The following is a 12,437-nucleotide window of genomic DNA, read 5'->3' on the forward strand; positions in this document are numbered from 1 at the left end:
TAAGTATGACCAGGGATGGGGTCCACCTCTGGGCAAGGGTCACCAGGGTTGGGGTCCACCTCTGGGTGAAGGTGACAAGGGATGAGGTCTACCTCTGAGCGAGGGTGAGCAGGATTGGAGCCCACTTCTGGGTGAGGCTTTTTGGTGGTCTTCATGCCTTGCTGCCACAGGTGGGAACGGGACTTCATCAAGGATCATGGTCCTGGTGCCACCCAGTCAGCAATCCCATCTCTTCCGCAGGTACTAGGGCCACCTTCACCCCCTGGACAGGCACAGCCAAGGCAATGACCACTGAGGTCCCAACAGCTGAGTGCTCAGGCCGGGGGCAGGTGAGAAGCTCTGGAGGGTGCTGAGGACGCCTTTCCCGTGCCCCGAGCCAAGGGAGGAAACAGCCGGAGGCAGGAAGCTGTCCCCAGGGGCCAGGGCCCCCGCTGCGATTTTGCTCGAAGGTCAGTGGCGACACAACAGGAAATCGCGCTGCCTTGGCTGGGCGGCCAGGCGGGAGCAGAGAGCTGTGCCGAGCCGTCCCAGGGGCGCTCCTGTCCCCTGGCCCTTCACCCCTCTGGGCAGCTCGCGGAGAGTCCGCGCCTCTGCCGCCCTCCATGGAAGGGGGACAGGAGCCAGGGAGCAGCCGCTGGCCCCAGGGTGGAAGATGCAGGGCCGAAGCCCCCAGCTGAGCATGGAGCTGAACAGTGAGTGCGCAGATAAAAGGAGGGAATGGGAGCGAGCAGGAGGGGGCATTGCATTAGCAGAAAGCACTGTGCCCACAACAAACAGAGCATCTCTGGCACAGGTACCCCAAGGGATGAGCCCCATAGGTGGGCAGCAAACCCCAAGGGTGGCTCTGCTTTGGTTGAACCTGCCCACTACTAGCACACGAGACAGCTGAGGATCTCTCCATGCCTGTCCCAGGGGTACAGTCTGCACCGAGGACTTTTGGGGACAGGTGTAGTGACAAGGTGGGTGGATGCACAGAGGGCCTTTGGAGAGGAGATGCCTGTTGCCAGGATAGGCAGTCATTGGGAACTGCAGCTGCCCAGCTGAGAGGTGCCTGGGGCAACCGTGTGCTGGCAGGCAAGCCCTTGGCTGGAGCAGATGTACGCAGGCAGGGATTCCCCGAAGCGCACGTGACACTCAGAGCTGCTCCTGGCACAGATCAGGAGGGCTGGCCCTGGTCTGTGCAGGGAACACAGCTCTGCTCCCTGCCTGCAGTCCAGCCTAGAGCAGAGCCGAAAAACTTGGCACAGGTGCACCTGCGCAGCCCCTTAGCACACACAATCCACAAAGAAACCCTGACCCTCCCTAGCGAGCACTAGGCATCTGTGCTGACTGACTGCAGGGCAGCATCAGTCCCTCCTCAGCCCCACCAGGCCTCCCCCTGCACCCTCCCAGAGGGGCCACCATGGCCACCACCAGGCTGAGGCAAAGGGCTTGCCACTGCAGGCATGGCCCTGGGCTGGAGTTGGTCAAGCAGGGCAGCATGGTGCCAAGGTAACCCATCTCCCCCCAGGACTACTCTTCCTCACATCCTTCCTCCTGCACTTTGAGGGCCATGCCAGCCCAACACGCCTCATCTGTGACAACAGACTCATACAGAAGTACATTGAGGAGGCCAAGGACATGGAGAAGAAAGCGGTGAGGATACAGTAACCCCTGCACCCAACCCCGAAGCAGGGATGGGCTCCCAACATCTGACCTCAGCATCTCTCTGCACCAGGGCCAATGCCAGGCACTGCCCACACTCAGCTGTCCTGCGGTACTGCCCTTGGTAGACTTCAGCCTCCAGCAGTGGAAATCCAAATCGGTGAGAAGGGCTGGGAGGATGCTGCTGGAACCAGGGTGCCCAAGGGGCTGGAGAAGGAACCCTGGGTGGGCATAGGCACCAAAGATGCCTGCAGACATACCTGGTGGCACAGGGGGGTGGAGGACCCCAAGGACCCCTAGGGTAGGCACAGGAATGAATGAGGCCTGGGGGTCAGCCTGCTCACTGCCTGCTCTGCCAGAGAGAAACCAAGCGGCGGGAGATCCTCTGTGACCTGGCACTGCTGGTGGGTGCTGTGGCAGGGGCCCAGAGCCAGGTGACTGAGGAGTGTGGGGCCTGGCAGCTGAGCCAACTTTACCGACGCACCAACTCCTTCCTCCTGCTCCTGCAGACCTTCAGCTGGAAGGTGAGACCACCCCATCTGAGCCAGACCACCCTGGTGCAGGTGCCAGCCACACTGGGCTGGGCACAATCGTGTCTGCCACCCCTCTTGTTCCACTCTCGCCCCTCAGGAAGGACCCTGGGAGCCAGGCTGCTCCCCACACTCCATGGAGCAGACCCACATCACCAGCATCTTCCTCACCTACCGGCAGCTGGTGCAGGGGAAGCTGCACTTCTTCTTCCACGATCTGGCCAAGGACTCGTGCAAGCAAGGCCAGGAGGGTGGCAGAGACCCTCGGTGAGGCTGCGCACAGGGCTCACCCCTAATCCCAGGTCAGAGCAATCCTGCCAGATCTTGAACTGTGCTCTGGGTGCCCAGGAAGGTACCTGCAGGGAAAGGGTGCGCTCTGGCACCTCAAGCCTTCGATGAACTTCCAGCCCATGGAGGCAGACAGCAGCAATGCCTGTGTGCCCGCAGGCACAGGCCCTGCCACCCAGGCAGGCACTTCTACTGTGAATGCTTTATGAATACTTTACAATTAAAGAACTATTTTTGTAGAGAATCATTTGTGCTCTTTTCACCCTTGCTGTGGTCCAGGCAGGTGGACTGTGCACCCCCAGGGGCCTCGGCCAGAAGCAGCCTCTCAGGGTCTTTCCCCAGCTCCTCCTGCAGCAGCCACCAGCTCTGCAGGGCAGGGGTCTCTGGACCCCCCTCAGGGACATGAGCCACTGCTTCTCACCTCCTGCACCCACCTGCCTCTCCCTATCCCCAGAGGGCACCCTGCGCCTGAACGGGTAGCAGAGAAGAGCCCAAGGCGTGTTTGGAGTGCTCATCCTTTGGGAAGGCAGTATGGACCCCTTTTTCTCCTGCCGCAGGTGTAACTGCTCCCTGCCAGCCTCTTCTCTCAGCCAGCAGAGCCAGACCTAGCAAACACATCCTAGTTTAATCAAGAACATGCCTGGCCTGCCTCAGGGTGGCTCCTTTAGGAACTGAACCCCAGCCCCAAGGCAGATAGGTGGCTGTCCAGTCCAGCTGCTTTTGAAGCACAGGAAGTCAGAGGGTGGATGAGACGCCCAGGAGGCAGGACTGTAGAGCACCCCGTAGTCTCTGGATGTCAGGCACCTCTCTCTGTGCCAGAGCAGGCTGGGGAGCCCAGGAGGAGTCAGAGGAGCCTGAGATGATGAAGGGGACTGTCCTGTCCTCCTCCAGCTCTGAAAAGCCAGGCAGCATAGGTGCTGGTGCAGGATTTGATGTTACGGGGCTCCTGTTTGCTCGCCAGTGGAACGTCTCTGGGGCAGCCCATGGAGGCAGTTTCCTAGAAGGCCAGCTTCTTCATCAGCAGGTAAACTCGCGAGTCCACCTCAAACCCATGCAGGTTGTTGGCGTCTCCCTGCAGCCGCATGAGAAGCCCCCCGTAGGACACGTAGGCAGAGCTAGGGTGGGAGGAGAGGAGTGATGAGAGCAGGGAATCCTGCAGGAGACCTGGGTTGAGATCCCCATGCCTCCCACCACCACCCTAGGGCACCACTTCCCCCCCTCCTACAGACAGGCACTCACAGACGCGTGGCTGCCTCCGTGGAAGTCTCATCCCCTTCGATTCTGTACACCTTGCCATACATCACGTACTCGAACTGGTCTGCCCTGCGACAGGACAGCAGGAGCTCAGAGAGGAGTCAAACTTGGGTGTACCCCTTGGCACCACCCCTTTTCTCTCATCCACCCCCGTGGGTGTTGGCTGAACCTCTGTACCTGGATGGCCTGTCGTCCGTGGGGTTATACTCGCCATCATCCAGGGTGCCATCTTCATACAAGGTGCTGGCAATGACCAGGCGGAATTTGTCCCCTGGAAGGGGAGAACAGAGGAGAAGTGAGAAGGCAAGAGGTGCAGCCAGAGCAGCAGTGGCCACAGCAGATCTTGGGGTGATGGCAAAGAGCCACACTGGTGGGTTTAACACAAAGCCGCGTCCCCGTGTTCAGTCCTCCAACAGGACTGGGGAGAGTGAGGAAAAGATAACACTGAATCCTCTGTCTGCTGCACCTCACAGGTATCAGTTGACACCATGGAGGAAACCAGAGGCAGTAGGACACCACAGCTGGTGTTTTCAGGGAATGCAGGCAAAGATTTGCTGGGAGAGTCCCAGAGTGCTCAGGGAAGGTACGCGAGACCCTACAGCAGCAGTCCCAGCCCTTCTGCACTTAATCTACGGTGAGACCTTCTTTCCAACTCATTTACACAGCCAGAGAAGCTCATAGCAAAAGGTCTTCCTTAAAGCTTGGCTGCCACCAGCTGAGGCAGTTTTGTTAGACAGCATCTGTAAAGAATGGGCCAGAGATGAGCACAAACAAACCTCACAGTGAGACCAACCAAGATGCAGTTCAGTCCTAGCATGGTTGAAAGCACCCAGCACCTCCTGTGACTTGGGGACTGCACAGAGGCCTAAGAAAGCCTGAAACAGCTCATTCCTTGTTCCCAGCAAACTCGGCCTCCCTCCTCTGAGCACAAGTGTTTGCTTCTCTAATCTCACCTCATCCCAGCCTGTTGCGGAGTGGCAGCCTGATAGCTTACCGAGGTCCACAGGGTAGATCTGGATGTTCACATCCAGGATGAGATCCATCTTGAAGGATTCGCTCTCACAGTGCAGGCGGGACACTGGGGAGAGAGGCAGAGTCAGGAAGGACACAGAAGACTCAGGAGCTGGGTGGGAGCAGGGTCCCAGGGCCAGACCACATTTGTCCCACCCCACCTAGCGCTGGCACCCGAGCTGTTTGGGAGAACGGGTGCACAAGGTTGCCAAAGCCTGAAAGTGGAGTGCAGTACAGAAAGGCAGGGAGAGGCGCATGGCAGGTTGGGAAATGGAGTGCACCAGGGGCTGGGGGCACTCAAACTGCGTAGGGAAAGCAGCACACACAGGGGTGATATAAGAAATAGTTACTATTGCAAAGAGTAGAATATTTTTTTATTTAAGCTAAAGGAGAGCTAAGTTTCATCTAAGTAATTGTATTTTTTGAAAGTTAGACAGAACATCCCTCTGACAGCATTCTTTCTTTCAGTGTTTTTTTCAGACACTGTTTATTCTTTAGAGATGATAATGTCTTGTGTTCAGTGTCATCTATGCTGAACAGATGCCTCTCCTCCTGTAATCACCTCTGTTTGCAGCCTCTCCCTATCTCAAATGCCAGGTCAGGCAGAGCTGGAGCCAGCTCCAAATGAGCAAGAGTTTTGACTGTTGTGAAGTTCATAATAACATTAAAATTAGTCTTTGGAAAGTAACAGAATGTGCATAAGATTTCTCAGAGAATTTTTCCATGTGCATGAGAGTGGGAAACACATTCTGTAACCAGCGACTGAGCGCTGCTCCTCGTGTTGCCCAGTCCTGATAAAGGACGCCTGCTTTCTAAAACTCCTAAACGAGTCTTAGAGAGTTTATTTGCCGGCATTTTCGGTATCAGGGGCACGGAGCGGGACGGGCGGAGGAGGCACAGGGAGGGCAGCGCCGAGCAGCCCCCACTCACCGCGGTCGAACTTCTTGCCCTCGGGGTCGATGTCCTTCACGTCAAAAATGTCCTCGAAAAGAATCCCGGCCATGGTGCCTCCACGGCGCCGCGCACCACCTCCCGCCGGCCGCGCGCGTTTCCGCCGCAGAGCGGAAGTAGTGATGGGGATGGGCGGGGCCTGCACTGCGGGTGTCCGCGCGGCCCTAGTGCCCGCCCGCCCCCCGTACCCCCGCGGGGTCAATGGGCTGAGCTGGCAACGCCGGGGCTGCGGGGGGCAGAGGGGGGCGGCGGCAGGAGTAGAGGCATCGGGGCGTAGCGAAGAGGAGGAGGGCACGGGAGTCGAGGAGTGCCTTACAATCGGGGGGTGCACTGAAATGGGGGGCAGTGCAATGGGGGAGCACTGAAATAGGGGGTGCACGGAAATGGGGGGCAGTGAAATAGGAGGTGCACTGAAATGGGGGGCAGTGCAATGGGGGAGCATTGAAATGAGGGATATTGCAGCGGAGGATGCATTAGCGTGGGAGGCATTGCAGTAGGGGGTGCGTTAAAATGGGGTGCATTGGAATGGGGGTACATGGAAATGGGGAGTACGTTGCATCGGGGAGGCATTGAAATAAGGGTGCATTGTAACGGGGGGGCATCGCATCTGGAGGTGCAATGCAAAAGGGGGGTGCATTGCGATGGGGCACGTTGCAGTGGGGGAGTGCACAGCAGTGGGCGCCGGGGCTGCGCTGCAGAGGGGGGTGCACAGCAAAAGGGGGCGCTCTGCAGAGTGGGGTGCAGAGCAGAGCGGCTGTTCTGCAGAGGAGGGTGTACGGCAGAGGGGGTGTTCTGCACAGGGGAGCTCTGCAAAGGGAGGTGCTCTGCAGAGGACGGTGCACGGCACAGGGAGTGCAGAGCGCAGGGGGTGCTCTGCGCAGGGGGTGCTCTGCACAGGGGGCCGCGCTGCAGCGGCTCCGCAGAGCCCGTGCCGGGGTAGCTGCTGTCTCGGCCTCTCGGGGTGCCGGTGCTGCAGGGCTGTCGGGCCGGCAGGAGGCGCTGCGAGGCCGCGGATGGATCGCGGGGCCGCTGCCTCAGGCGGGCTCGGAGCCGCCTCGGTGTCCCCCGCTCCGCGGGCAGGACCGAGCTGCAGCGCGGGGCCCTCTCCGCCCCGCTGCTCCCCCTCGAGGCGTGGGACAGAGGGCTTCCCCCCGCCGCAGCTGAGCATTGGTGCGATGAGCTGCACGGGCTCAGCCGCAGCCCCCCCCCCCCCCCCCCCCGGCAGCTATGTGGGGAGGGACGGTGACAGCATCACCCGTGTCCTGCCGGTGAACCGTGAGGGCAGCGGGGGGGCTGGCAGGCCTGGGGGCTGCTCGCACATCGGGGCGCCGCGGGGTTCCCGCACGCCTGGTATCTGGTCAGGAGATGCCGGCGCGGGGTCGAGAGTTCATCCCTGTCCCCCCCTCCCGCAAACCCAAATGCCACCACCCGCCTGCCCTGACTGATTGTTCTCCAGCTCGAGCAAGACGCGGCAGCAGGGACCCCGATCCTTGTGTGGGGCAGGGAGGCAGCCTGGATGTAGGGGCTGCCATGGGGATGGGTGGTGGGGTCCTGGTGTAACGGGGACCAGGGAAGGTGGGTGACATGCACCGTGTGCGCGCCACGTGCCAGCAGCTGCTGGGGACCACGAGGCCGTGGGCAGGGACATCTATGGGATGCAGGTCCCCTGTGCCTGCAGAGAGGTGGCTTCGTGGGGATGTAGCCCACGCTGTCCCTGGGAGCCGGACGTCTCCCACGTGAGGCTCCTCCAGCATCTGCCACGGGATGCCTGTCACAGGGTGTCCGTGGTACCCACACCTCCCAGGTGTGGCCTCTCCGCTGCGTGTCCCCTCCGTGACACGGGCTGAGCGCATCCACCGCAGGCAGTGGGACGGGGAAGTGTGGTGACACGCAGCGGGGACGCTGGTGAGATGGAGAGGGGGTGCTGGTATGAGGGGGCTGGTGGCCCGTCGCGGGGGGGGGCATGCGGGTGGTTCATGGCGAGGTCACCCTGCGGCGGTGGCACTCAGCGCGGACAGCCTTAATGCACTGGGACAGAACCTCGGATCCTTCTAATCGTCGTCTGAGACGGTGACACCACCCCTCCCCAGCCCCACAGCCCCTCCCTGCTCTGCCTGCCCGGGCGGGGGAAGGGCACAAACCTCCCTGCTCAAACGTGGGGCCAAGCATGGGGCCAAGCCCAGGCTCCCCGCACAGTGCAAGGCGTTGGGTCTGGTGCCCGCAAAGAGCTCCCTGCACTCCCGTTGGCATCCTGCACCCCCCGGTGCCCCTTCCCGCTGTGGGGGGTGCGGAGCTGGGTGCTGCAAGGGCCCCTCAGGCTGCGCACATTGCCGGAGGGTGGCAGCAACACACCAAGCATGGCAGAACACCCCCGGGCTGTGCCACAGAGGACCCCAAAACTCCAGCTGAGTTCACCAGTCTGATCAGTTGCCCTTTCCAGCATCCCCAGAGTGCCATCCTGGAGGGATGTGACCCACCAGGCAGATGCCAGCCGGCTGGGGAAGGGCGGCATGGGGCCAAAGGCTGTTTTTCAGGGAGAGACCCATGTGCCAGACCCTGGGTGCCCTGGGTTACCGCATGGAATCCTGGTGTGATTCAGGCTAGGGGGCCCTGGCATGGTTGTGCCTCCTGCTTGGGTGCTCTCAGGGCCATTGCAGCGTAACAGAAAGGGCTTATCCCAGCTGGCTGTCCCTGCTGAGACCTGGCATGCTCATTGCAGGCCAGCAGGCTGCTGGGTTGTGCTCGCCAGCCGGTGAGGGCAGCCCCCAGGGATGCTGCAGCCCTCAGCCCCTGCCAGCCGACAGCACCGTCTGTCTCCCTGCCCTTGCGGGATCAGGGCACAGCTGACTTCTGACCCCGGGTGCAGGTGGGCACAGCCCCAAGCAGGGGTCATGGGCACGCGGCCATGCGCAGGACCAGCTGGTGGAGGGTGGTGGGGGGCAGGTTTCCAAGTGCCCTCCAGATGCCATGGGGCCAGGGTGACAGCAGGAGTCTGGCATGGTCTTGAGCCCCTCTCAGTCTGGCTGTGCAGCATAGCCACGGTGCTAAGCCCCCTTCTCGGCCCCATGCCCTGGTAGCCCAAGGGGCAGGATCGGTCAGGGACATCTGGCCCGCGTGTAAATCTGTCCAGGACTGGCAGAGGAAGGGGCACCCTGCTTCTCCTGCACCTGTCCCCATCTGCCCACGTGCCCACTGCTTCGCTGACCCTGTGCCATGCTGTGCTGTGCCATGCCACGTCATGCCACAGGAGCGTGGGTGGCCAGAGGGACCCATGTGCCCAGCTAATGCCAGCCCCGTGCTGCTGGAGGGTGAACAGATGGTGCCAGTGTGGGTGCTGGTGGGTGCTGGGGGGGGTCAGTGCTACCTCCGGTGCTGTTGCCTGGAGAGGGCCTGTTTGCCAGCCAGGTGCCTGGCGTCACCTCCTTATCTTGGACTAAACAAACCCTCCCCAGATCCGGCGCCAGGCGCTGCCCCTGTACCTGTGAAACTAGCCACCCACTACCCTGAGGCTCCCATGCCCGCTGCCCCCTCCATGCTGGGCTGCAGGACGCACCTGGGACATGAATCCATGGAGGGGAAGAGCTCCACAAAGGCTGCCCTTGCTCTGGTGACACCATAGCACTCTGGGTCTCCGTGCGTTAGGGCAGATGGGGCAGTCATCACCGGGTTGTGTGTGGAGTACCCGTCTGATGCCCCCAAAGCAGGACACAGGGTGGCACTCTCTCTGCCTCTGCATTGGGGCACCCCTAAAACATTCCAGCCCAAACTGGGAGCCTCTGGGGATCCCTCTGTCCTCCTGTGGCTGTGTCTCTGATGTGGCAGATCCCGGCAGCCCTGGTGCCTGCGGTGCCAGGCTCCCTGGAGTGGGGGTGCAGCCCCCCGCCTTGCTAGCTGCTTGGCTGTTATCTCCCGCCGATAAATTATACAACACAAGCGTGCCTTTGAATCGCAGCCAGGCCTCCATCCGGCAGGGTGGCCTTTGGGGACCCAACATCAGACATTTGCGGGCTGCCTCCGGTTGCCTTTGCCAAGGAGGGGGACAGGGAAGGGTAATGTGATTTCGGACACTGCTCAGCAAGGGGATGCTGGGGGTGGGCTCCTGGGCCGCCATATGGATCTGAGGGCAAAAGCAGAGGAGCATTGGGGCTGGGAAACCTGCCTGCACCCTGTGCTCATACCCACAGCTTACTATCCTGCCTGTACCACCATGCATCCCTGCTTTCACTCCTACCCATATCCCTCACCTGCATCCCTGTCTCTGCCTTCCTCCTTGCCTGCACCCTTGCTCACCCCCTCACTTGCTCCGCTGCCAGCACCCCTGCCCACTGCCTGATTTGGGGTGCAGGGTGGCAGCGGTGCCTGGGCTGCCAGCCGGTGCTTCAGAGGCGGCGGCCCCTGTTATCGGCTGCCACAAAGGAGCCGAAACGCCGCCGCCGTTATTGGAGCAAACAAGGACAGGGTGAGGCCGCGACGGTACCTGCAGGCACCTGCGGGCACCCACCTTGGCAGCATCATGGCAGGAAGAGGAGTGAGGGGCAGGGTGGCACCATCTCCATGCACAGGGATAGGGGGTCCCCACATGCACCCCACTGTTGGGGAGCTGAGGCCACATGGGGCAGCCCGGGGCAGTGCTGCCTGCTGGTGCGTGTTGCAGTGTGCTCTCCTGCCAGTTCCTTGCGTTCCCCCTGTGATGGTTGCTATGGGGTGCCCATCCCTGCATCCTGCTGGGTTGTTCCCCACCTGGGCTGGGGGTCAGGCAGGAAGAGACAAAGCTGAAATTAAGCTGTTAATGAGCCCGTCTGTCACCAGGCCACCAATTACACAGGCTGGGAACGAGGAGATGATGGAGGTTGGCGTGACAGGGGGAGGGGAGCAGGATGCCAAATCTCCAGCATGAGGGCAGCTGGGGATGTCACCATGTCTCATCTGCTCCCCCATGACCACTCGCCACCAGGCCCCCCAGGGGACCACCAGCCACATCCTGTGGGGTGGGGGACAGCAGGGACCGAAGAGTGGTGAGGCCACAGCCATGCCAGGAACCCCAGGGATCTCTGGGAAGGGATTAGCCCCTTCCCCTGCTTCTGAGGCTCTGGAGATAAAAATGAGCTTCTAGGGAAATAACCCTGGCCACTGACCCTGCCTGGCACAAGCAGTGTCATGAGCTGGCTGTTCTCTGCACTCAGGGCATGGGGGATGGCACGTGCCTACAGGGAGCAGAGGCAATGACTACTCCAGGTCCACTCCCAGACTCCACAAGGGGTACAGCAAGGAAGGGAGTTTATAACCCTTCCCACCTCCAAGCTCCTTGCCCTGCTCAGAACTGCTATGGTGCATGGCAGAGGCCCCTGTCCCCAGCTGGGATGGTCTAGGGTGGTCAAATTCCTCTGGGCTGATGCTGACATTGTTTTTTCCGCGACACCTCTTAGGAGCAGGGCTGAATGCCCAGCTGGGCAGGCGAAGGGACAGGCATCTCCCCCAGCTGTCATCACTCCTGCCTGTCCTCGTGATGGCCCTTAGCAGCACCCCGGCCCAGGAGGAACCAGGGGGTTGCTGGAGCCAGGGCTGGGAGCCTGCAGGAGCGGGTCCCTGCTCCTCTGCTGTGGCGAGGGGCTCCACGCTGGGCACTGGCAGTGTCCAGCAGCTGCCTGCTGTGCCATGGCCAGACCCACAGAGCTGAACCCGGCTGAGCCAGAGGGTGGGTTGGGATTAGAGCCGGGGGATTCTGCTGGGCTCTGAGTTAACTCAACGGCTTTGGAAGACAAACAGATTAAGGAGCTGTAGGGATCGGGGCAAGAATCGGCTAGATTGGAAGCAGAGGTGGGTGGCAGCATCCTGCTCGAACCTTGCTCCCCCCTGCTCCATCTCATCCCTGTCCCTGCAGCACCCTGTCCTGTCCCCCCACCCACCCAGGGTGCCTTTTTGGGGTTCCTGTGGTGCTGTCCCATGGCCAAGCCACTGGTCAGGGCAGGCTCTTCCCTCCAGCCTAGGTCTTGGCTGCGCATCAGCAGCCTCCGGGTGTTGCTGCCTTCCCCTTCCCTTTCCCTGCCCATCCCTTTCCCGCTCTCTGTGCCCCCTCTCCCTGCCCTCCCCCTCCCCAGCACCCTGCCTCCCCACCCGCATCCTGACTGCATCCTCTCACACATCTCCTTGCATGCCTTGCAGGGTGTGAAGCCACCATCGCAATAAGCCATCCTGAAATAAGCTTCCTCCTGGGGCCTCATAAATCTCAGAAAAGCACAGAGTTGAGGGGAGCATTCCTGCAGTGCCCTTTGCTGGCAGCGTCCCGTGCCTGGTCCTCATGTCCCCCCTGCCCTGGGAGAATTTAGGGCTGCATGGGCACCCCAATAGCATCGAGTCCCTGGGACAGCCGTGCTCACTGAAGATTGTATTGCCAGTAATGAACAGTATCTAGGAATGGGGGCTGGGGCTGGAGGGGACAGAGGGAACACTCTTGCCCCTCTTCCAGCACCCAGGTGCATCTCTGAGGATGCTGGGCAGCAGCAGACCAATCGGCTTTGCTGCCTGTTTCAGGGTGACGTCCCCATAGCAGAACACTCAGCATCATTTGTGACATGAGCCCGCAAGGTCTCAGCGAGCCTTTGGCAGTGCAGTGGGTAGATCGTGCTGGGTCAGGGCAGCCTAGGAGTCCCCAAGGAGGAGGGGGCCGCAATGAGAAAGGTTGGGTGTGGGGGACAGCCTCCTGCTGCCATGGCCCCCCCAGCAGCCCTGGTCCCCTCCCACCACCGCTTCCTGCGGAGG

The 12,437-nt window shown here is 61.2% G+C and overlaps 2 protein-coding genes across 3 annotated transcripts; one reads left to right on the forward strand and one right to left on the reverse strand.

Moving 5' to 3' along the window:
• Positions 1-455: 455 nt before the first annotated feature.
• On the forward strand, positions 456-2,726 carry THPO (thrombopoietin). Its single transcript, XM_009559312.2, has 5 exons — positions 456-692; positions 1,511-1,635; positions 1,718-1,804; positions 2,004-2,168; positions 2,275-2,726. Exons 1-5 carry the CDS (start codon positions 653-655, stop codon positions 2,443-2,445), a joined length of 588 nt encoding a protein of 195 aa, XP_009557607.2. The 5' UTR covers positions 456-652; the 3' UTR covers positions 2,446-2,726.
• Positions 2,727-3,131: 405 nt separating this feature from the next.
• On the reverse strand, positions 3,132-5,780 carry POLR2H (RNA polymerase II, I and III subunit H). 2 transcript variants are annotated; one of them, XM_009559261.2, is made up of 5 exons: positions 5,658-5,780; positions 4,711-4,794; positions 3,894-3,987; positions 3,702-3,785; positions 3,132-3,577 (listed from the first exon to the last, which is right to left on the reverse strand). In XM_009559261.2, exons 1-5 carry the CDS (start codon positions 5,728-5,730, stop codon positions 3,460-3,462), a joined length of 453 nt encoding a protein of 150 aa, XP_009557556.1. In that variant the 5' UTR covers positions 5,731-5,780; the 3' UTR covers positions 3,132-3,459. The 2 variants fall into 2 exon arrangements, with proteins under 2 accessions (XP_009557556.1, XP_009557559.2); XM_009559264.2 differs by lacking the exons at positions 3,702-3,785; positions 3,894-3,987 and having other exon boundaries at positions 3,480-3,577.
• Between the last annotated feature and the right edge of the window lie 6,657 nt (positions 5,781-12,437).

The sequence above is a fragment of the Cuculus canorus genome, chromosome 9 (assembly GCF_017976375.1).
Source record: "Cuculus canorus isolate bCucCan1 chromosome 9, bCucCan1.pri, whole genome shotgun sequence".
Lineage (NCBI taxonomy): Eukaryota > Metazoa > Chordata > Aves > Cuculiformes > Cuculidae > Cuculus > Cuculus canorus.